Source organism: Blennius ocellaris (assembly GCF_963422515.1).
Source record: "Blennius ocellaris genome assembly, chromosome: 16".
NCBI lineage: Eukaryota > Metazoa > Chordata > Actinopteri > Blenniiformes > Blenniidae > Blennius > Blennius ocellaris.
Genome location: NC_137665.1, coordinates 15,176,251 through 15,200,533, shown reverse-complemented (window position 1 = coordinate 15,200,533; position 24,283 = coordinate 15,176,251). Strand labels below are relative to the sequence as shown.

At 45.3% G+C, this 24,283-nt stretch overlaps 3 protein-coding genes across 8 annotated transcripts; 2 read left to right on the top strand and 1 right to left on the bottom strand.

Moving 5' to 3' along the window:
- Positions 1–495: 495 nt before the first annotated feature.
- On the top strand, positions 496–4,304 carry rnf113a (ring finger protein 113A; the record flags this gene model as incomplete). Its single annotated transcript, XM_080511430.1, has 10 exons — positions 496–601; positions 1,840–1,919; positions 2,002–2,100; positions 2,192–2,299; positions 2,391–2,500; positions 2,576–2,682; positions 3,193–3,282; positions 3,357–3,450; positions 3,574–3,680; positions 3,787–4,304. 10 exons carry the CDS (start codon positions 496–498, stop codon positions 3,852–3,854), a joined length of 969 nt encoding a protein of 322 aa, XP_080367556.1. The 3' UTR covers positions 3,855–4,304.
- A 111-nt stretch (positions 4,305–4,415) lies between these two features.
- On the bottom strand, positions 4,416–14,405 carry strada (STE20 related adaptor alpha). Of its 5 annotated transcripts, XM_080512012.1 has the most exons (13): positions 14,277–14,405; positions 12,115–12,179; positions 11,648–11,705; positions 10,347–10,375; positions 8,978–9,080; positions 8,736–8,857; positions 7,415–7,523; positions 7,208–7,331; positions 6,345–6,516; positions 6,136–6,240; positions 5,518–5,771; positions 5,381–5,423; positions 4,416–5,079 (listed from the first exon to the last, which is right to left on the bottom strand). In XM_080512012.1, exons 2-13 carry the CDS (start codon positions 12,124–12,126, stop codon positions 4,924–4,926), a joined length of 1,287 nt encoding a protein of 428 aa, XP_080368138.1. In that variant the 5' UTR covers positions 12,127–12,179; positions 14,277–14,405; the 3' UTR covers positions 4,416–4,923. The 5 variants fall into 5 exon arrangements, with proteins under 5 accessions (XP_080368138.1, XP_080368139.1, XP_080368140.1 ...); XM_080512013.1 differs by lacking the exons at positions 10,347–10,375; positions 11,648–11,705; XM_080512014.1 differs by lacking the exons at positions 11,648–11,705; positions 12,115–12,179 and having other exon boundaries at positions 14,277–14,364.
- A 45-nt stretch (positions 14,406–14,450) lies between these two features.
- Positions 14,451–22,951, top strand: ddx42 (DEAD (Asp-Glu-Ala-Asp) box helicase 42). Of its 2 annotated transcripts, XM_080511638.1 has the most exons (18): positions 14,451–14,508; positions 16,075–16,293; positions 16,406–16,556; positions 16,659–16,720; positions 17,707–17,743; positions 18,025–18,177; positions 18,265–18,369; positions 18,510–18,629; positions 19,321–19,497; positions 19,581–19,709; positions 19,793–19,892; positions 19,976–20,023; positions 20,102–20,199; positions 20,363–20,636; positions 20,707–20,933; positions 21,023–21,133; positions 21,209–21,331; positions 22,265–22,951. In XM_080511638.1, the coding sequence occupies exons 2-18, from the start codon at positions 16,082–16,084 to the stop codon at positions 22,856–22,858; spliced, it is 2,721 nt and encodes a 906-aa protein (XP_080367764.1). In that variant the 5' UTR covers positions 14,451–14,508; positions 16,075–16,081; the 3' UTR covers positions 22,859–22,951. The 2 variants fall into 2 exon arrangements, with proteins under 2 accessions (XP_080367764.1, XP_080367765.1); XM_080511639.1 differs by lacking the exons at positions 14,451–14,508; positions 16,075–16,293; positions 16,406–16,556; positions 17,707–17,743.
- Positions 22,952–24,283: the final 1,332 nt, after the last annotated feature.

Genomic DNA, 24,283 nt, shown 5'->3' with positions numbered 1-24,283 from the left:
GTGGAGGAGGCAGTCGGGAAGAGGAGGCCGCTTATACTAGACTAAGAATTGGGCATACTTATCTGAATTGTAACAAATACATAATGGAGAAACATCCAACAGGTCGTTGGAGTTTGTGTGAAGGGCCAAAAACAATGGAATATGGGCTGGTGAGCTGCAGGTCGTATGGGGATGAAAGAAGGAATATGATGGAGGGATTGAGGAGAGACAGAATTAAAAGATGAGGAGTGAAGGAAATACTGTTGTGGGGAGAAAGTGGAAGGGGCAGGAAATGTCTCAGCAGCAGGTTCCTAAAAACAACGGGGTTATTCGAGAAAATATAGAGCGCTGACAATGATATAGAGAGGTTGAACCAACAGATGGCGATAATGCAACATACATGGATGCAAACTGCCGTAAAACCAAAAAGGAGAAGAAGACAGCAGGCGGGCGAATGTTTCCTCCGGGACAGCAGGCGGCGCTGTGGCTGCACATGACCCTGACAGAGTTGCCAAGATGGCGGAGTCAGAGGAGCAAAAACCTGCGTCCTGCACTTTTCTCTTCAAAAAATCCACCAAAAAATTCCGTGGACGGAAGAGAAAAGCAAGCGACAGCGACAAAGGTAGAACTTTAGCGCTCACCACACCTTGCTGTTGTTTTTTGAGGGGTGTAATTCATCCTTGTTGGTGGTGCTGCGGCGGCTCTGTTCACCTCTGAACACAAACAAATGTCTCTCCTTCCGATACAACAGTGATAATACATCCGAGAGGAGGCAAATATTGTTCGTATCAATAGTGAAATGAGAGGGAGTTTGTGAGATGAGTGCAACTTGAGTTCAGATCAACACGAAAGACACCACATCCGATAACCACGTGTGTCTATTATTGCCTTGAAACTGAAGTTACAATAGCAATATTTACAACATACCTCCTGTTTTTTTAGTTGAATATGTGTTGCAGGAGTCCTGGATCGTCATGTCAGAGGCCGAGACGTGTTCAGATGATAGTCAAAATACTTTTTAAGTCGTTTTAAGGCTTCAAGTCAATCTTGATATCAGATCAGAAAACACGTTTGAAAGCATTTGGCAGAATTTTTCTTTTCGATTTCTTGACTATCTACATTCTCTATCCTTCGAAAGCATCAGAACAATAAGTGGACACATTTTGCACCTTTCCGTATACTTAAAAATATCTCAAAACATGTTTTGTACTTTACTGTTATATTTTACTTTACCCTTGCTGTGAAATAATAATACAATTATTGAAAATACATCTTATCTTATCTTCAATTTTAGCTTATAATCAATAATATGGTTTTTAAACTTTACTTCACACCCTGAAGCTCCACCTCCTCCCTTGTCTTCCCTGGATGGATTATAGTTCAACTCATCATAGAATAGTTTTTGTTTAAAAACTATTTAGGGGCTAATCCATATTTCACTAATCAATAATATCTCATATAAATCCGTACATGTTGATAAATGTTGGGGTGATTAACTGTTCTCCTTGTGTAGTGTAACATTACTCACACTGACACACAATTACTCCTTAAAAATAACTAGTTAAGTCTCACTGCTGTTTCAGCCTTTTCTTCTGTGATGTTGTACTGAAATAATATGACAAGACAGGCAAAGTTAGCAGATAAATAAAGTACCAATGGCCACCCCAGCATTAAGAAGACTTCATTCCTCAGATTTTGTTCTCAAATATGAATGTAAACGAACAACATGACATTATAAATTAGCCATATTGATAGCAACGCTCCATACAGACCATTCTACCTCGGTCAAAAGAAGTCCTGTAATTTTTATTACATATTTTTATCCACACATTTTTGAAGTTTTATTTCCCTGGGTTTCAGATGGGAGCAGCGGCGAAGACCAGAGCTCTGTGGTGCGAAGAGAAAAGAAAGAAACACGAGTGAACCCCATGATTCAGAAGGTACGCTAAGCGGGGGGGGGGGGGGGGGCTATAAAGTTTTAATGATGGCACAAGCATATGTTGAATGCTTTTTTCTGCGCAGTCAAAAAAGGTGGAGAGAGATGCCGTGTCGTCCAGCGAGAGCGAAGATGAGAAAGGTGACAAGAAGGTCACAGTCGCTTACAAGTCCAGCCGGTCAGCGGTGAGTCCGCAGCATCTGTTTCCATTTGAATCAGTTTGCAGGTAAAGGATTTCCAGAATTCCAATCTGTCCTGCATTGTGTCCATGCACAGAAACCCGAGGGACCGGAGGACATGGGTGCGACAGCGACGTACGAGCTGGACACGGAGAGAGACAAAGACGCTCAGGCCATCTTCGAGAGGAGCCAGAAAATCCAAGAGGTTCGTTCAGAGCCTCCGGGGTGGAGGGGGGAACTGAAGCAGATCCATGAGCCTACATCAGGTTGTTCCTCTTTATTTCTTCTCCCAACAGGAGCGGGAGGGTAAAGAAGATGATAAAATCTACCGCGGCATCAACAACTACCAGAAATTCATCAAGCCGAAAGACACCACCATGGGAAACGCCTCCTCCGGCATGGTCAGGTGAGTACGGGAGCAGAGCGACGCTTCTCCTCCGTCTTCACCGGGAGGTGTCGTAACATGTCTGGACGTTTTCAGGAAAGGACCGATCCGAGCCCCGGAACACCTGCGAGCCACGGTCCGGTGGGACTACCAGCCGGACATCTGCAAGGACTACAAGGAGACGGGCTTCTGCGGGTTCGGAGGTGAGTGTTGTCAAGACAAGTCAGAATGGAAAGAATTGCGTGTGGTTTCATTACAAAGACAAATAATGTGATAAAGTTTGGACAATGTGGCGGTCTGCGTGACATCATCAGCTCATAATAAACCCTCAGAATCCCTTTGTTTAATCCCTGAAGAAATTCTTTAGCAGCGCAGCACAAAATACCATTTTTCCATTACTATCACGGCACGAACGATTGGGACTATTTTCTCAGAGTTTTCTGCTCCTGCAGAGGAGCTGCTGTTCATTGTTTTGATGCCGTGGCCTGGCGTTTTAAAATGGTGGCGTCTGGCGGCAGAGCGTCCGCCTTGCTGTACAACGGCATGGAAACACTTGTGGAGTCATTTCAGCAACAGTGAAGCACAGACGAGGCTTCATGGATCGGAAATGTGGCGCGACATGCAAACTAAATCGGGTTTTTTTTTAGCGTTTCTGACGTTTCCACGTAAATGGATTGTCTGGAGCTCAGGACGTTCTTCTCTTCTTCCTCCAGACAGCTGCAAGTTCCTCCACGACAGGTCGGACTACAAACATGGCTGGCAGATCGAGCGGGAGCTGGAGGAGGGCAGATACGGAGCCAACGGTGAGTGAAGGAACATCCACCTTCAGACGTTTGCGTGCGCCTGAACTCACCGTCGTGTTCATGTTCACGTCCAGATGAAGAGAACTATGAGGTGAGCAGTGACGAGGAGGACATGCCCTTCAGGTGCTTCATCTGCCGGGAGTCCTTCAAGAACCCCATCGTGACAAAGTAAGAAAAGAGGGATTCCTCCAAAAGGGATTCATAAAGTAGGATGAGATTAGTTTTTGTGTGTCTTGTAAGCGGGCGTTCTGCATTTTCACTTAAAAACGTTGTGTTGCAAATGTCTTCCAGGTGCAGGCATTATTTCTGCGAGACCTGCGCACTTCAGCATTACCGCAAGTCCAAACGCTGCTACGTGTGCAACACTCAAACTAACGGCGTCTTCAACCCCGCGAAAGGTGAGCAGTGCAGGAGGAGGAGGAGGGGGGTGGGGGGGGCGGTCCTCTTCCTTCTCACGAGAACGCAGTTTGAATGATTCCTTCATCTCTTCCACTTCAATTCCAGAGCTGATCGCAAAGATGGAGAAACACAACGCAGCGACAGACCAGCCGCCGTCAGACGAAGACGATTAGCAGGTCGGGGCCTCGCAGCCGCGACGGGGAATTTATTCAGCATTTTAAGACGGAAGATCAAGACGAGGAAAAGGTTCAAACAAGAATAAAGTCAAAATGTTTCGGACATTTCCGTTCCCCATCACTTTTGACTTCATTGTTTTACATTGAATTTGAGCATATTCTCATGTTTTTTTTGTCAATTTTAGTTTAATTTTTGACTTTTTGCTTTGACTTCTCTAAAATTCACTTTTTCTTTGTCATAAGTTTTAACCTCATTCTTTGAATTTATCCGTCAATTGTTTTGATGTTGGTCTATTTCCTGCATTTGTGTTGCTTCACAGTGAACTCTCCTCACATGTTGACTTTGTTCTCTTAACTTTGACTGTAAAATGCTTCTTAAAAATCCTGACATTATTTCCTCAGTTCACCGCAGTGCTCTCTTTGTCTGTCTGTGTAAATTTGGAATAAAGTCCTTCTTTTTTTTAGCCACTTCTCAGCCTCCGTGGTGCGTTCATCACATCCAACACTGAAGTGAAACAGGTTTATTCTTCAAAGTTTTGACATTTGGAACACGGCTGCTCTGCCCTCGCTTTTCCAACGTACATGCAGATGAAACATTCAACTTTGACAGTAACACCCGAACTGGATCGAAGGAAAATACTTTGGAACCAAACGCACGCCTGGAACGCAGGCGGCCAGCTCGGAGAAGCGTGTACATGCTGATCGATGTGCTGTGGAAGAGGTAGAGAGTCTCCGTCCGCAGGTCTTGACTCCCATCAGTCCTTCTGGGTTTTGGTTCCAGAGGGTTTGTAACGAGAGAGTACGTTCTGTAAACATCCGAGTGTGTGTGTGTGTGAGAGAGAGAGAGAGAGAGAGAGACAGGCCGCCAGTGCAGTGCAGGGGGCTGCATATCGAAAGAACCAAAGCGCATGGAGAGACATCGAGAAGAGGCAAGATGGCTGCTGGTTTCTTCCTTTTGAGTTCCATATTGTCTTATTTACAAGAGGACCGAAGTTCGTTTCATTCTGATCGCTGGGGGAGTTTCGCCGTTACAGTTCGTGTCTCTCCCCTTTCGAGCCCGCCGCTGTCAGAAGTCCCAGTCGTCCACCTCCAGGTGGCTGAGGCCCGACTCCAGGCTGGCCAGGCCCGACGGAGAGTCCTGTGGCTGGGAGCCCTCAAAGCTGGTGATGGGCGAGACGGGCCGCAGCAGCTCGGGCAGCGCCTCCGATGGCCGCCGTTTGATCTGGGATGATGAAACGTAATGTTATTCACAAATATCAAAACCTTACAACACAAGACAGTTTTCATACATATACTGTATAAAATGTATAAACAGCGTTGCAGCTATAGAGCTATAGAATACAATTGCAAGAAAAGGCAGTTTTGGCCATAAAGGCTACAGATTTCTGGGATATATCATCCTGGATCTGCTTATTTTCAAAACATCAATTCTTTGTCTTGCTTCCTAACTAATTTGCAGATGTTTCATTTCATAGCTGCAGATATTTGCAGTGTGTAGCTTTAAAGAATCCCATGATAATCACCTGTTTGAAGAAAGGGTGGCCGATGAGCGTGGCGGCAGAAGGTCTGAGAGAAAACAAGATCGACAGTTAGTGTCTCCGACCTAAATCACAATAAGCATCCCAGGACGTCGGGTCAGAAAAGTGGGCCGAGTCTTAACCTCTTTTCTGGGTCTCGCTGTAAACACAGCTCCACGAAGCCGTGGAACTGTGGCGAGAACGTGCGGTTGTACGGGTGACCTCCGGACGAGGAGGACGGCTCGCCGTTGGAGTGTCGGACCCCTCCGGCCGCGGGACCCTCACAGATCCCGGAGTCGGCCCCGGAGCGGGAGGGTTTCATGGACAGCTCCTCGGGCGGGATGGTGGTGGTGTCCAGCAGACACGGCACCGTCCCATTGAGCTTCTCCAGCAGCATCTGTGGGACGAGGGAAGAAACCTTCTGATGACCTGTGTCTGAAAACAAATCGACGTTCGCGTCCAGCTCGAGTCGATCGATGAATCCGTCCATCAGTTCTTCCAGCCACTTGTTTATTCATCCGTTTGCCTATCCATCCATCTATTTATCCCCATCGTAAAATAACCTAAAATAGTGCGACGATGACAAGCTGTCCGCCATAAAATACACAATCAGTGTAGAACCATCAGAGCATATTACAAGTTCCTGCTTTCCTGCAAGAAGCAGCATAATATCTAATCATGTCCGACTCCTTCAACCTTTTCCTGAATACAGAAGCGAGACGGCTTTAAGGCCGGGACACGGTGGTCCGGCTCGTGCTCACCTGTGTGGCCGGCATGTCCTTGAAGGGCACGTGTCCGTTGGCCAATTCGCAGGCGGTGATCCCGAGGCTGTAGATGTCTGACCGAGAGTCGTAGCCGTGCAGATTCTGCGAGAAAACGATTCCGACGCGGATCAATTAGCAAGCACGGATTTGCTCTGCGCAGAACAGAACGGTGGCAGCAGCACGGCAGGGGGGGGGGGGCGTCGTACCTGCTGCAGCACCTCGGGGCTGAGCCAGGGCAGCACCTTCACGCTGTACTGGGGGAAGTCGTGGACCACCTTGGCTCTCTGGCCGTGGCGGATCAGACTGAAGATGCTGCGCAGGCCCGACATGCACACCTGCCCGTCGGCAGAGATCAGAACGTGGCTGGCCTTCACACTCCTGAAGGCCGGGAGCAAAAACAACAACAATTAGGATGCTTTGTGTCAATTAGCTTCTGATTTGACAAGTTATCAAGATAGACGACAAATCAAAGCGTGGCTTTTACCGAACACATTGAGGGGGGAAAAAAGAAGCTAATGCTAAAATAACAATGTTGAAGTCAGAACTGAACATTACAACGATTCTGTTGTTGGCTTCTGGTTTTGATCTTTTTGAAGTCGGGGAACATTTTGGAGATTCAGGTTTCAGATTGGCTGGAAACGGCCGCGTTTTCCTCTGTGCGCAAACACATTTCTCCCCCAAAATATCCTGATAATCTTTAGTGTTCATTACTTCTTTGAAACTATCAGTGTCCCCAGCACCGGAGAAAGCAAAGCAGCAGCACAGCATGATGGTGCCTCCACCATGTTTTACAGTGTGTGGTGCTTCTCTGACAATTTCTTCATCATTGCTGACCTCCAGATAACGTCTAGACATGGAAAAATTTAGATATTTTAAAGGGGAAAAAAACAACCCAGCAGATCCACTCACTTATTTGAGATTTCTTGACAATTCTACAGTTAAATAAATGAAGGCAGTTTCAAAATAATACCGAATAATTCATTTCTGTGGGTTTTCCAGCCGAAATTTCATTCATGTGATTCTCTCTCCTCGTGCATGTGGAGCCCTGGGGAACTGTTGCGTGTCTTACCGGTGCACATATCCCATGTGGTGGATGTATTCCAGGGCTCTGAGCATGCCCAGTAAAATGTAGGCGATGGTCAGCTCGCCCATACCGTCTGCAAAGTGTGTGCAGATGAGATCTCTGGCCGAGCCTGCGGGAGCGTCAAACGTAAAGAGGATTTTCATTGAGCGCGTGTTTTATTCCTGGTGAGATCCACTGAGGGGAGCCTCTTACCATAAGCCATGAAGGGTGTGATGACCCACAGCTCATTTTCAGCTATAAAGACACTCTTGTACGGCAGGATACTCGAGTGGTGAAACAACTTGGACACGTGTAGTTCACCCTGGAAGGCAGAGCAAAGGAAATATTATCGTGAGATCAGACTGAATTTGAACAGTAACGTAGTTTTGAAGCTGAATCGTTGAATAAGTAAGTCCAGAGGTGTTTCTCCGTTTGTTTTATAAGATGATTTTGTAAAACGTAAAAGGAGCTTTGGTAATTCAGTGAGGTGAAAGTTGATTGGTCAGCAAGCGGCATTTATTTAAACATGAAGGAAGTTTGTGTTGAACTTTTTGTTTATGCACTACAGGGCAGTTTTGCTCTGTTTTTTTGGCTGATTCTTTGAGGAGTTTCTCTAATCATCACAGTATGCCTACAACTTTAAATCTGTGGCCAAAATATACTAGAATCTCTTTACAGAATGTTTCATTTATTTCACTTTTCTTTTTAAGTAAATAGCATTAATTGTTGTAAAGTCATGAATTATCCTTTAACAAAAAGGCCCAATTGGCATTGTGGTGTCAAAAATAGAGGATGGAGTTAATTATCCTGTTTAACGATCATCCCGATAAAGAGAAATGTTCCATGATCAATTGATCTCTTCAGTTTTAATTGTGATGGATGATAAAATCGTATTTCGTCCCACTCCTCCCCACGTGTTTGGGAAAAGGACGCCGTTTCCCCTTCCCTTGGATTACAGTAGGACAAAACATTAACCTTGCTTGTTTGTGTTTGTGCAGTTTATGCTACTTGGGGTTATGAACTTTTTGAGTTACACCATAAATAACAGAAGCACTGATCAAGTATTTGAAATAGGCCCAACTGAGAAAAAAAAAAATCTTTAAGACAAGACAGTAGATAATAAAAAAAAAAAAACAATTATTGCAATTTAAAGGGATCCGAGTTTGAAATAAGCGAATCTAAATAGGAATCAAACATTAAACCAAACCAAAAAAAAGGAGTTACTTTTGTGTTGTGATGTGTTTGATTTTTTTTTCCCGGTTAAAGAAAACTGTACATAAATCAACGTGAGTCAAATGTGTGAATGAATTGGTACCATCGTCATGGTGTTGTCTGTCCATTCTTTCATATATAAATGAAGAGGGTATTATCGTGGGTTTTTTTGTCATTACTCTGTGCTGCTCCTTATGAACCGAGTCACTGGTCCTGAGGAGCCGTACTCATCTCGAGTGTTACACAACACAGAAGCCTGTTATATGGAGGAGAGACGGTGAGATGAAGTGAAAGGAGCCGAGTGCTGCTCTCTGACGCAGACCTGCAGGTAGGTGACCATGTCATTGGTGCAGGACTCCAGGTCGATCCGTCGAATGGCAACGTGCTGCCCTGTGGGTCTGTATCGAGCCAGGTTCACGGTCATCAGGTCGTCTAAGCCCCGGCCTTGAAAGACATGACACACACAGGAGCAGGAGAAATGCAACGTGAAATGAAAGCTTCGAAAGTCAATCTGTGTCTTGAAAGCAATGCAAGCGTGGCGTGATGAAGCGCGCTTTGACTCACCAATGGCAGTGAGGAGCTCATACGAGCCGCTGTCGGGGAGGAAGCTGCCCATGGTGTCCTGACGGGGGAGGGAGGTCAGACTCTCCTCACTGTCTTCATGGGCCTGGAGGAGGAGGAGGAGACGTTCCAAGTGTGAGTATCTTACATACGACTGATCTCATGTGTGACATCTGTTAGAAAAATCCTCAAGAAAGCCAAAGGCATCAGGGAGTCGCACTGGCAAAGCGTCACTGGTCTAATATATGAATCCCAAGATAAATAAACAGAAGGTTATTCAACTCGATACAGAATATTAAAATGTTTTCGATGCAAAATCCAAGTCAGAAACTGAATCGAAGGCAGTGAGGACTCCTGAATCCCATCAGTTTATCACCAGTGAAATGATGGAAATGGACAGATTGCAGTAGCAAGCTGTGAAGGCGAATGAAGGGTGAGATGTATGAAGATTTGGACTCTTTCCATACGGATCAGAATGAAGACTAATAGAATAGCGCTCCATCGCGAGGGTATTGGGAGCCGACAAAACGCGAAAATGACTTTAAGGTCAAGATCGGGAAGATTTAAAGTAGATCCTCACATCTCACAGCAAGGGTTGCTACATGTAGCTTTGGCTATAGACCCGACTGTAAACACACATTACAAACAAACATGCGTTGGCAGCCATGGCTTAAAGAGGCGTCTCCATGTTATCTAATCACGCTGTGATCAGATGCATGAGGGGGCTGCCATGCACTGCAAAAGCTGAACGCATGGAAGTCCATCCATCTGCACAGAGACGCGTGAAGGTGCCACACTGCAACAGTTCGCCATCCATTCTGCGACGTGCAGAAGCAAATCATCAGGATGAAGAGCTTTAATTCGCTTGCAAATGCACCAGAGGTCAGACATGGTGCACAGCATGTTAGAGGCACAAGAAAGAGAGAACCATTCACAGAGAAAGACAATCAGATCATGACTGCACGCTCTTAAATTCTCTGATCTGCCAAAAAAAAACATTACAGGTGAACACTGGCAGACACGCCCACTCCCACTGACATCAGGTACCTGGTCTGCTCATACCTTCTAGAAAGTGTTCCATATTCCATTTTGAGGCTAACATCTCCCCCCCGGTGAGTGAAGTGAAACAGAAACGGCCCGCCCGAGCTGTGAGCACGTACGATGTGTATCACCGAACGGACACTCATGCATACAATAATTTGCAAAGCCTCCGGGCCGGGATCGTGGAGTCACTCTGAACATAGGCCCGTGTGCGCACACACATTTACATGCATGCACACACGCTCACACAAAGGCACGCGGGGCGGGGGTGGGGGAGGAGTGAGGAGGGAGGAGGAGGATGATGATGTAGTGACAGGAGTACCACACTTACTTTCCTGTGAGAGAATCCCTGAGCTTGCTCTGGGGTGGAAAAACCACAGCATTGGCATGAAAACACGCAGACAGACAGAACAAGAGAAGGATCTGTGTTTAGACAAGCTTCTGAAGTGGGGAGAGCCCAGAAGCCTCCGGAAGCCAGCGCTTGCTGCATGCAGCAGTGTCCGACTATTCCTGACAGTTGCTCAAGACTGGCAGCTCGGTCCTTAAAGTGACCCTCCGCGACACGCCGTTTTCTGGGCAAAAGCAAGTGAAAAACAAAACAATCCAAGCTAGATCCTGGAGGTTATTCCTGCACTGGAACGAAGCACGAGATACACTGGAGGAAACATGCAACACTGAGCGATGATCTGCAAGCGAGACCGTACAGATGAGGCAAAGCCTGCGCAGTGAAATACAGAAGCTACTACTAAGTACTGTACCCTATATTATAGTGATCACTCGGGGACAAATATATAACAACCAAAGTATTTATCACGTTTGTTAAGTATATAGCCTCATACCTCTTCTCTCAAGACCAGCATCCACCACTGCTATTGACAAACGACTGACGGGAGTGGTGGCGTTTCTTCATGACTCCTCCCCTTTTATCAGGACAGGAATCACAAGATAGAGCAGGGAGGTGTTGACCCGATCCTGATGAAAACCTAAACACCTATTCATTTGTAGCTGTGAAAGGTCTTTCTGCTTCCTGTCACCATCAGCAAAAAACAAGCAAACTGATTTTTGTTACTTTACTCAAAATTCAACCATCAAGTTGTCGAGGTGCATCTAAAAAGAAATGTGTCCGTCATCAGTGGCGCTTTGGTTCCTGGAGAAGTGGGTATATTCTCGATTTCTGCCTTCCTTTAAATCAGCCACAGTGGCATGTGAGACGACTCTATTTAGTGAAAATCCGTCATTAATATTTCCTCATTGAAATAATCCAACCCCGACGCAAAGTATGTCGTCTCGACGATTTCAGAGTAACAGCTGCAAACATCGCAGACCCAAATAAATGGTATTCCCCATCCAAGCAGGAATTAACACCAACGAGAGCCCATGAGCAAATGACCTGGCTGATAGTAACCCAGAGCTCAGATGTCCGACGCAGAAGCAACGTGGATAATAAAAACCCCAGAATCTGAAATCTCTCCGCACACCTCATTTAACTGCAGGGGGAGCCCAGCAACGTGAAGCCTCACCTGGAGCAAAGCTTTAATGAGACATGGATGTTGTTTTCTGGTGGTGTGGATGAAGATTTGTGGTTTTTGTAATGCTGAAGCCTCTCGCTGCAAAGAACGGTTTGAACCTCACCTCCAAATAACTCCAAATCCCGCAGGCTCTCCACACTCAGTTTCTCAGATACCCAACGCTGACAGACAGGAGGGGATTAATGACAGGCGTGGTGGGGAAAAGAAGAGAGAGAGAGAGAGAGAGAGAGAGAGGCAGGCAAGGATGAGCAAATGTTTTACACAAACACATGTAACGGTAAAGGTGAACGCCTGACTTTTTTTTCACTATCTTGTGGGGGAAGAGACGGTCATGGGATAAAAGGTCAAACAGTTTGCATGCAGCCTTTTAAATAGTGCTAAGAACCTAAAAAACAACAACAACAAAAAAACATTTCTCATCAAAACAACCTCTGTCTGCTTCTAATCTAATCTTTTATTTGGGCTGTGAACAGACTTAAATAGAAATATTGACCCTCACCCTGTTGATTTAAGCTTTTGTTCCCAGAAAGTGTCTGCTTCTAAACGCAGAAGTAGTTAGGAAACACTTACAAGAAAAGACATGGATCCTTTCGAGAGTGTTACACGTGGTGCCGAAAACAAGTTCAGAAGAATATCTGTGGAAACAAGTGAGAATCAATTCCTGAGATTTAGACAACAAAACACATCTACAGAAAAAAAAAAAAAAAAAAAGAATTATATGGAATGTGTTTTGGAATATTTACAAACAACTTTAATCCAGAGAGGGAAAGAAATGCCAACCAGCATAAGATAAGATAAACCAACACCAATCAGCCATATAAGTATGACCATGCAGCTGGACTCCACTAATCCTCTTGATGTGCTGTGGAAGCTGCTCCAAGACATTCACAGCAACGCTTCAAGTACTGGAAGTTGTGAGGTGGAGGATCTATGGATCATTTAACTCCAGCACATGTCACAGATTATCCATTGATTGATTTATGGGAAATTCAGAAGTCAAATCAACAAATCAAACAGGTTTTTTTTCCCCGTTTTTCAGTGTCTTTCTGTACCATCATCAACATCAGCACATTTGCTGGATCAGACCAGACAGGCCAGAATGTGGTCCGCCAATAGACGACCTGTCTGTGAAGCTTGTTTCTTTTCTTAGGCCACATTAGATAAGACAGCGACCACTGTAGACCAGGAACACTGGGCTGCACATCGGCCATGCTATAACCCAGTTGTTAACACTTTCTTAAACTCACTCAAAGGTTTAAAAATGTCCTTTATTGCTCCCAATGCAACAATATTCTCACCCATTGGATGCCATGAAAGAGATATTCTTATTCACATCCCTTGTCTGTCATGTTATGTCTGATCGGTATATAACAGTCTCTAATTAGTCATTAAGCCAGCAAATACTGAACCATGATGCCTTCCGGTATAAACAGCTTGACCATAATGCAGTGACAATTATGATGTAGCGTTTGTATAATTGAACCACTCGTGCAGTATGAAGATACTCCCAACTGTACACAACTGAAACTATGCAAAGTTATGTTTGCTTGATGCTCACTTCAGCATAACTCCGTTTAACAGGCGGGGTGTCTTTACAAATCAGGACAACACTCTTTGTGATCCTGTATTCAAGATCACAATCTACGCCAAACATGGAAGGTAGAAAAGCTGTTCAAGGCATGACACCATGCATGGTAAAATCACTTAAGGCCCACCAATAACACAACCACTCTCTCAGTCTTTTGAACACTTTGTTAGATCATCAATAAAAGGAGATATTGACTGTATGTTTAAGCAGTCCTCTGACTCGTTATGATATGATTAAAACAAACCGGGGTATCAACGAAACTGTGGCAGCCCCCTCGGATGTGGTTAATCGAAGAAGCAGAGAATTTCAAAAGGATGTCGTGTTGATTTATTCTCTCCCAATCACCAAACACACATCTCTGGCTTGAAGGTCTCATAACAAAAGAAATGAACAACAATGAAGCAACTAATAACAGATATACTTTGCTAATAGAGTCCAGATAAACAAACAGAAAATCAAGCTTTATAAAATGTCCGCCTGAAGATGAGGACGGAGCAAAAGACGTTCACACACACACACACACACACACACACACACACACACACACACACACACACACACACACACACACACACACACACACACACACACTCACACACACGCACGCACACACGTTGGAGTAACTGACCGCTGCTCCACAAAAACGATACCGCAGCTGGCCAAAAGATGGCACTGTGGTACCACAACATTCTATTTATAGACGAATTCTCAGTGCGGAGCAGAGCCCCACCGAAATTCCACCAGGCATTTACAGAAACCCATACGAATCTGTCTACACATCACGTCTAAATGCACACACACAGTGTGCGGAATGAATATAGTGAGTGAATCTAAATGAAGACTAATCTTTACACAAAAAAGAGGAGTCTACACAACATGTGCTGGTTTGAATGACGTTAAATACATTGTTGTTGCGTCAATTCACATCGGATTATTAGGATTTTTAATCCAACAGGAAAAAAATATATTTCTATAATAGTACAATAGTAGAAAATGAAGATAAATCCCTTAAGATTTGCATTTTAGTCACAAGCTAAATGGCTAATAGCTCTGTGTTGATGAACGGCGCAGGCTAGCTATAGTAGATCACCGGTAGCTAAAGCGGCTGTCTTGACTTCAACAAGAAGAAAGTGCGTCATTTTACCGTCTCTGTGTCTTGCCTGTTTGTGGTTGCGAATAGAAAAGCCAGGTTGGGATGATAAGGTTTTTTTGAAGTGATGTATTTAACGAGCCATCCTCTCCGGCGGGTGTTTCTGACAGCAGGAGTGACGACACAGCCGCGGGACAGGGGGAACGTAGCCGCGCATGCTGATGACGCAGGCACGTATCTCCGGCGTCACTGAAAACAGCGGAGCTCATAGTGGCGGATAAAACAGGTAATTAAACACATCGGGTTTTGCGTTTTGATTTTCATTTGTTATCCTCTTGTGCAATTTTTACATGCAGGTAAAATACATATTGATTGAAGATTTGGCTGCAAGTGTTTTTATGACGGTTACACCGTAGACTCGGCTCGCGCACACCTCCCCGCGGGCCTCGTCGCGGCTAAAGCTAATGCTAACTGCTCGCAGATGTATCGGTGGGATGGTCATGGAGTTAAAGAGGAGTTGTTCAAATTCAATGCAAAATAGCCGATCTGAGCAAGCAATAATATCTTCAGGATATCTTCATCTTGCGTTGCTTTTTTCCGTTTGGTATTACCAACGGCGAACTAGCTTGTTTACGCAAACGCTATTAGCGCCGTTCGTCACGTTCGAGCTCACACAATTCCTTCATAAAAGATCTAAAATAGGCAGTTTCTCTTTTGGCGAACGTGCATACCTGCGTCTGAAAAGATAAAAATGTGCTCGCAGTTCCCGAAAAGTACAGTGAGGCTTGATCTTATATCGTCGTTATATATCGATGTTTTGTCCTGTATTTGTTTTGTGTTTTTAAGTCATTATCAACAGCCATGAAAAATTACCTACAAGCTGTTCCTGTCTCCAGTGTATCCGTAGATATTCTATTTTATCATGCCATTATTCGCAACTTTGTTGTTATATCTTCAGCTCTCCAAAGATAACGTGCAAACATAATATTATTTGGCATTTGTTGAATTGGTTTGGGTTTTTTTCAGTGAGTCAAACGTGTAGAGGATGAGCATTTAAATAAAAAACGTGATTTCACTGGAGCTTTGTGATCATGTTAGGTTGTTGATGAGCTTGATTGTTGTCTAGTTATTATTTTACATTTCCGTGAAGCAAGGGTGTCACACAGTTTACCTCAGAATTCACATATAGCCCAATGTCATCTTGAGTAGATCATCCTTATGTTGGCCACACCGTGTATATGGATTCAAATGAAAACCGCTCTCCATTAAACCTCAGAAGGATCATGACTGTTCAACGCAAGTGTTTGGAAATCTTCTGTTTATGTTCTCCAGATAAATCCATCAATCCTTGTGAATTTCTCTTGGAGATCATTAAAGTATTTATCTATCTATCTATCTATCTATCATCTGTTTATGCACTCACGGAGCTGAGTTAATTATACCTACTCCTGCAGTGATCCCTTTACCCAACAAGTTTATTTAGTGCTGTTACTGTTATTGCACATTTTTGAAATGTACAGAAAGACTTCACATCTTATTGCTTCAATTATCTAATTTATCCTAGTTAAACTTAAATGCTCATGTAAATGACTTACTGATTGTTAAATGTTACTAAACCTTTAACCATTAAATCAGATTAATGTATCATTATTATGGCAAAACCTTGAAATATGGATACTCATGAGACTGTAAAACTCCTACATCTACTGGAGTAGACCTGTTGTAGGTGGTCCCTGTTGTCTTAGTTTAGACTCCAGACATGTTTTGAGTACATTTTTCCTGAGAATGTGTGAAATCAAACCCAAACTTAGTCATTTTAACGACAATAAAGAATTGGTTTTCTTTGTGACAGTGCAACAATGAATTGGAACAAAGGAGGACCCGGGGTGAAGCGAGGCTTTGGCTTCGGAGGTTTTTCGCTCGCGGGGAAAAAGGAGGATCCCAGCCCCCCTCAGGCGTCTCACACATCGTTTGGACCCTCCGGATCAGGCGGGGGATACGGGAAGAACCAGCAGCTGCCGTCATTCTACAAGATAGGAACCAAGAGAGCCAATTTTGACGAGGAAAACGCGTCAGTATCCCGCCTCTCACTTCCACATGCACACAACTGTTCAGGTTCAGAGCCTGAGTTCAGCACATAATCCCAACTATTAAAACCAAACTTCTGTGTTTTGCTGATCTAGGTACTTTGAAGACGATGAAGAGGAGGCTGGCAGCAATGTGGACCTGCCGTATATCCCGGCTGAGAACTCGCCCACGCGGCAGCAGATGCAGGCAGGCGGTGGGTCGGACAGTGATGACGATCCTTTGGACGCCTTCATGGCGGAGGTTGAGGTGAGGGGGGTGGGGGTCACAGTTTGGTCGAAGCGAGCGAGAATAAACGTCAAAGCAAATATCTTTTTTAAAAGTCAAAGGCTATCTTGTTTGTTGTTTCAGAACCAAGCAGCTAAAGACATGAGGAAACTGGAGGAGAAGGAGAAGGAGAAAAAGTCTGCCAAGTAAGACATCAGCTTGTTACTTACCTCTTAAACTACTGAGGAACTATTTTAATTATCTTTAAATCAGGACTGCCTGCCATTTAGTTCTTGGTTTAGAATCATATACAGGCACTGATATTGGATGATATAGCAATAATTACAGTGTTTATACCAGAAGTCTGCAACCTGTGCCTCTTCAGGCCCCTGGAGTGCCTCCCTGAAGCTTGTCAGAAAATTATTTGTAAATAAAACATTTTCTTACATTTCTATTTCATTTGCATACCACACTGATTTTCAGAAATGGTCTAAATTAGGCTAAAAAGCAGCAAATCAAAGTAAAGTACCTGAAACTGCCAGAATATCTGGGATTGCCCAAAAAACTACTGACATGATAATTCAAAAATACAGTAAAAATGGTTCAAATGAAACGATCGAAATTGTTAATGGAGACATTTTTTTCTGAAGAAAATGAGAAAATGTGTCAAAGAAGAAGAAAGAAAAGAGGGAAAATGGGGAAAAGATAAAACAAAATGTAACTGAAACTGCTCTCACCATGAAAACACGTTCAGAGGCTCTACCTGGTTAAATAGCTAAAGCAGGAAAATCCATGAGGAAAAATCTCTAAAAATGGCTACAAGAGCTAAACATGTAATAAAATATATCTAAATTGTACCTGTGAGACTTCATGCCGTTAAATTTCAGTTTGAAATGCAATTTTTTTCAAGATGTTTTTAATCTTCATTTGAGAGAACATTTATGTTTTCCAGCTGAAGACGAATCTTTTTTGGTTTAAAATTGTGAGAAAGGCTTTTGTTTGGGTTGCAGACCCCTGGTTTACACGCTTTCTGTCAGTTGAGATTCAAAGCCGTAGATCGAGCGAAGCCGACACTGGCTCACAGCGTTAGCGGGTTCAGCAGACTGATCTTAGCCATAGTGGGATGTGGGCCATCTTTGGTGTATGAACGAGCCGCAGGGAAGTTTTTTTTTTTCTCCGCTTGTCATTTCAGGGGTATTCGCGATGACATTGAAGAAGAAGATGAACAAGTGAGTGAGCCCTCCAAAGTTCTTAATCCATCACACAAGATCATGAGAAGTCCTTCGTCTACTCTCTCTACCTCTCTATCTCTCTCTCTCTCTCTATCGCTCTATCTCTCTCTCTCTCATGATAATGATTGTCCCAGTTATTTTTCCTTGTACAGATTGTAATTCTTGACGTAAACAAGTGTGAATGCCTGGTCAGGTGTGTGTCAGTCACTGCTGCCTGGAGACTGTGTTGGGCAGCAGGCCGGCTCAGACCTTCACACGCAGCCTTGCGCTCTCTGCAGGAAGCGTACTTCCGCTACATGGCCGAGAATCCCACAGCCGGGCTGACCCAGGAGGAGGACGACGAAAACATCGACTACGACAGTGATGGGAACCCCATCGCCCCCACCACCAAGAAAATCATCATGCCTCTCCCTCCGATCGACCACTCCGAGGTGCAGTGGCCGAGCGGTCAACTCGAGAGGGTGTTCATCGCTGTGTCGCAAGTGCATTTCCTCAGCCTGTCGTGTTTGTCCTTGCAGATTGATTACGCTCCTTTTGAGAAGAACTTTTACAACGAGCACGAGGAGCTTCACATCCTGAATGGGACTCAAGTGTTGGACCTGAGACATAAACTGAACTTACGAGTAGGTTCATCATTTCTTATCTGCGTCTTTGACGGTTACAAGATTCTACAAGCTCCATTGCTGTTATTCCCATCGTAAGAATCTGACCATTTGGGGTTTGTCTCATGTCGTCGTCCTCCTCCTCTTCCTCTCCCTTGCAGGTATCTGGCGCCGCACCTCCAAAACCTTGCACCAGCTTTGCACATTTCAACTTCGACGAGCAGCTGATGCACCAGATCAGGAAGTCTGAGTACACTCAGCCAACACCCATCCAGTGCCAGGTGAGATCTGAGCGTCCGCACGTGGTTTTAAGATTAAAGGCTTTATTTAACGATCTCAGATAAATCCCAAAGTCTGTGCTCATGGAAGTGGATTGCACTTTCACTTTGCATGTATTCTGTGGGTGATCAGGGTGAATACTTTAGTATTTGAATAATCCTTTTGCATATTATGCGGTTTGCATGTGCTGAGTGGAAAATAAAGGTTTTACCGGCAGAATTGTAAACAAAGCAGTCGCTTTCAGGCATAAATCGCATTGCTTTTGGTAAATTAACATGTTTGCAGAATTACTTATTGTTGTGCACATTTTTTAAGAAAAACCTGATGCTGGATATTCAGGCTGATATTTTCTCAAATCTGAACTGCATCGGATATGTGCAACTTATGAACAAAATGTAAAAATGATACCAACAATAAAAGGGGGGGGGGGATAAAAGATCTGAAGAACATAACAATAGAAAATTACAAAGGAAACAAAAGTTAACCGCTTTTACACTGAACCCGATATAACATTTCATGTGTATTTAAATACAAAACATTTGAAACTTCTACTATCTTTAATACATTAAAAACAAATCCTCTAATATATTTTCCCAGATCAGCCTTCACGTGTTTGAGTTTGCCATCTGGTTTGTCAATCAAACCCAAAGTGTGCGAGTGGTGTCATGAGGAATCGTGCTTCCTGTCTTCCAGGGCGTCCCCATCGCTCTGTCCGGTCGCGACATGATCGGCATCGCGAAAACCGGCAGCGGTAAAACTGCGGCCTTCATCTGGCCGATGCTGGTTCACATCATGGACCAGAAGGAGCTGGAGCCCGGTGAGGGCCCCATCGCAATCATCGTGTGCCCCACCAGAGAGCTCTGTCAGCAGGTAGGATGCAGTAGTGGGTGGGGAGTGTGGTTTCATTCTGCAAGGGACGTTTGTTGACGTCTGCTGCTCTCGACGCTCTCCAGATCCACGCAGAATGCAAGCGCTTCGGGAAAGCGTACTCGCTGCGCTCCGTGGCCGTGTACGGAGGAGGCAGCATGTGGGAGCAAGCCAAGGCTCTGCAGGAGGGAGCCGAGATCGTGGTGTGCACGCCGGTAAGTCCCCGCCCCGCCACTCTCAGGTAAAGTCTTCACCGGACGTCAATTAGCAGAGGTTGACTACGACTGTGTCGGCTCAGGGTCGTCTGATCGACCACGTGAAGAAGAAGGCCACCTCCCTGCAGAGAGTCAGCTACCTGGTGTTCGACGAGGCCGACCGCATGTTCGATATGGGCTTCGGTAGGCTGGGTCATCACTTCTCCGACAGAAAACTCCCTTTTTGTATATCGTACTCGAAACTAATCTTTTGTGTCCCTTTGTAGAGTATCAGGTCAGATCCGTTGCCAGCCACGTTCGCCCAGACAGGCAGAGTGAGTCCGCTTCCTCCTGTTATTGAGACTTTCGGGCTCTTTTTCAGTGCTTTCACACTGACTTTATGTCCTTCACAGCTCTTCTTTTTAGCGCTACCTTTCGCAAGAAGATTGAGCGGCTGGCCAGGGACATCTTGGTGGATCCTATTCGAGTTGTGCAGGGAGACATCGGAGAGGTAAAGAACAACCCCCCCCCCCCCCCCCCCACAAATCAAATTAAACAAGGCAAAATTTCGATTCCTACAGCAGAACTGACAATAAAGCTCACTATTTCTTTGAATGTCTGTCAGGTGAATGTCTTTCAGACAACAGAATCTGTGACTTCCTCTCTCTGAACAGGCCAATGAGGACGTGACGCAGCTGGTGGAGCTGCTCAGCGTGACCGACAAGTGGAGCTGGCTCACCAGGCGCCTGGTGGAGTTCACCTCCTCGGGCTCCGTCCTGATCTTCGTCACCAAGAAGGCCAACTGCGAGGAGCTGGCCACCAACCTGACGCAGGAGGGCTACAGCCTGGGCCTGCTGCACGGAGACATGGACCAGAGCGAGAGGAACAAGGTCATCAGCGACTTCAAGAAGAAGAACCTGCCCGTCCTGGTGGCCACCGACGTTGCCGGTACGTAGGGGAAGACGACGTCTTTGCTTTTCCTCCCCGGAGTCTGTTTCAATTCACTCCCTCCCTCCAGCTCGCGGTTTGGACATCCCATCCATTCGCACCGTGGTGAACTACGACGTGGCGCGAGACATCGACACGCACACCCACAGGATCGGCCGCACGGGCCGCGCCGGAGAGAAGGGCTTGGCCTACACCCTCCTCACCAGCAAGGACACCACGTTTGCCGGCGACCTCGTGCGCAATCTGGAGGGAGCCAATCAGTCCGTCTCCAAGGAGCTGATGGATTTAGCCATGCAGGTGAGAGAAGCACCCAGAAACATGACGCTTTTTTTTTAGTTTTAAACCAGACTCAGTTTGTTGTTGTGTTTTTGTTTTTTGTTTTTCAGAATCCCTGGTTCAGGAAGTCCAGGTTCAAGGGCGGCAAAGGAAAGAAGATGAACATCGGTGGAGGAGGTCTCGGTTATAAAGAGAGACCGGGACTGGGCGCTGAGAGCTCTGTGAGTGTGAATTACCTTCTTACCGCTGATATCATGAACGTGAACGGAGCTGGCAGTGATGTGTTGCCTTTGCAGGACCGTGGAGGAGGCAGCAGCTGCAGCAGCTTGTTGTCATCCACCAGCAGCTATGAAGGCTACGTTAAACCAACCACCGGGGCGATGGGAGATCGCATGTCTGCAATGAAACAAGCTTTTCAAGTATGGCGGCCTTCTTGTCTCTTTTAATTTTATCGTCATGACTGTGCGGATGATTGGAGGTTTCCACTTTCTAATATTCTTTACTTGAGCTGCCTTAAAAAGGCCAATTTTGGCCGATATGTGCCTTTTATCATTTCAGATGAAATGAATGCGAGATATTGCAGATTTGTAAACGCCATGTGGCACATCGCAGCCTGATTAAAGATGCTGAAATGACACACCGAGGTGTTTCAGGCAACAAGAGATTCAAGTGTTCGCAGCTGTTCTACAGATATTAGGAGCTCTCTCATGCACTCGGCATGTGTACCACTGTTTATCCTACCAGAAAGCTGAGAAATGGTGCTTTTGACCCAAACTCCAGCCATTACGGCGACACCCAGTTCGACCTTCCACTCACACATTTTTCAGTTCTTTGATGTTGGTTTGTGTTTATGGTGGTACTGACACATATTAAAAGTTGAAGTTAACTAAGAAAATGTAACAAACACTCACTCAATGCTCTGTTTAAAAAAAGCAATTCTGCAGCCATGAGATCACAGCGTAGAAGCAGCAGCACTCTTTTCTACTCCTGATATCTGTAGAATTGCTGCTAATTTATAGACAAAAGCAGCTCAGTTAGTTATTGTCGCGGGATGATAGTTAATAATAATTCATGTTTAACGGGATTGCAGCTACCTTATGTTTTCAGTGTACAACGGGAAGTAGAAAATTGTGCATGGGGAATGAGTCTCAGTGCAGCCACGGCCCTGTTTGATTTACTAGCTTGTAAAGGCAGGTTAAATATTCACCTGTTAAAAAAAGAATTGGCACCAGAGTTAAAAAGTTGTGACTCATGAGATATTTTGGGTGTTGTGAGGGAATAGAAGCCATATGTAGAAGTTTTGCCCTCCCAGCCAGTGATTCATGCATTTCCGTTGCCTGTCCTTCTCCCAGGCGCAGTATAAGAGCCACTTTGTGGCGGCGTCCAGCGGCCCCCCGAAGCTCAGCGCCAAGTGCAGCAGCTCCTCGGGCTGGACCAGCGCCGGCAGCCTGAGCTCAGTGCCAACAGAAGCTGCCAATGGCTCGGAGCGGGCCCACGCCACCGCGCTCTCCATGTCCGCCTTCACCAGCGCCGGCACCCTGAGCTCGGTGCCCGCCACTCCCAGCGCCGCCCAGCAAGCTTTCCCTCCACCTGCTCCCCCCTCACCCAGGGACCGCCACGGCGAGGACCGGGGACGCCACGGGGACGCTCACCACCACCATCACCAGCGCCACAGCGACAGGAGCGATCGCCACGGCGGTGAGGACCGCCACGGAGACCGGGACCGCCACGGGGACAGGGACCGGGACCGCCACGGAGATCGGGACCGCGGCAGCCGTCACGGCGACGGGAGCCGCAACGGGGAAGGAAGCAGGAGGGACAGAGAAGAGAGGAGGAACGATCGGGACGGGGGAGACCGGGGGAGCGAGGGGGGGAGGGACAGAGGGGACGATAGCTTCGCCGTGCCCGAGCCGCCAAAACGTAGGAAGAGCAGATGGGACAACTAAAGAAAAAAAAAAACAACAACATATGGATAGAAGAACACATGCAAACACCTGCTCCACACTGGGCTGGTGTTTCTATGCTGACACAAGCACAGAGCAGTGGCGGGGTGGGGGTGGGAGGGGAGGGGGGGGGGTTTAGCATCCTGCTCACTGGAGGCGCCAAAACGCTCCTCTCACGTCAGTGACGACATCCCGACGTCCTCCGAGCTCCGCACGAGCAGCAAACTGTACATACCGTCATGAGGACTGTGGTTACTGTCAGTCACTAGAGGGGCGAGCAGCACCCCGCCATCATTTAACATGTAGGATATGACGTCGTTTCTTCTCGCCAAGCTTTCCTGCTCGCTCCGTTCTCCCTCAAAACAGTTGTGTGTGTGTGTGAGTGTCTGTAGCTTTTTTTCGTGTCTTCTGTTGGAGTTTTAGTGAAGTGCCTTTCCCGGGCATATTCAGTCTGAAGTGTTTTTTTTCAGTATGATGCTTTCGTCGGAGAAGAATTTAAAAGGAGTGTCTACACACAGTTTGAAAATGACATGTTTTAATTAAAAAGCTCCTTTAGCATCGACTTTCTGTTAGTCTGGATTTTTTTATGCTCCGAAGGGGCGGTTAAAAGTGATCTGTTTGATTTCACAAGTTGTAGAATAAAGTACAAAAAAAATCCCTAAATAGGCTACAACTCCCTGGATGCCTTTTCAAATCTTTCACAATCGTGTTTTCTCATCCTAATCACTTGTGTCCCAAAAGAATGTTTTTTAATGAGAAAAGTGATGATGTTATACGTATCATAGCTTTTTTTGGAAGAAACGAGAAGGCTATAAGTGACCATGTATGATTTGTTTCTAAGGATTAAACAATAAAATTAACTTTTTAGTGCAACAGTTTCAATACGAATTCAAAATGACCCAACTAGCTTTGCTTTGTTTGCCTTTGGACCCACCAAGACCATCAACAAAAGGTGAAAAGTTAAATCTTTTAGATTTCTGATAAGCTCTGCATATGCAAATATAGACTTCACACAAAACATCTGATGCCATGTTAAAACTGCATTTCAGCTCTTTATAGTGCACATTATTTATCCTGGTAGAAAAAAGGAAGTGAATCCTTGAATTTAACAGCTGGTTGAACTTCCTTTTCAAATCATTCCAATATCAGACCAATATCCCTTATAGAAACCTTAAACTCATTAAAATTCTTCCGATTTCTGTATGAAAAGCTCTCTGTGCTCACTCCACAGCATCTGGACTAGATTCAAAGATTTATTTTTTTTCCTGGTGCAGGTGGATCAGCTGCATCACTGTGCAAACTACTACGAGTAATACCGGGCACTTATTAGCTTCAAATGCATGTTTTTGGACTGTCGTGTCAAACACGCATTACTGTCATACAGTGCTTACCACTGAACACTGACATTGTGTAATATTTAGACTATAT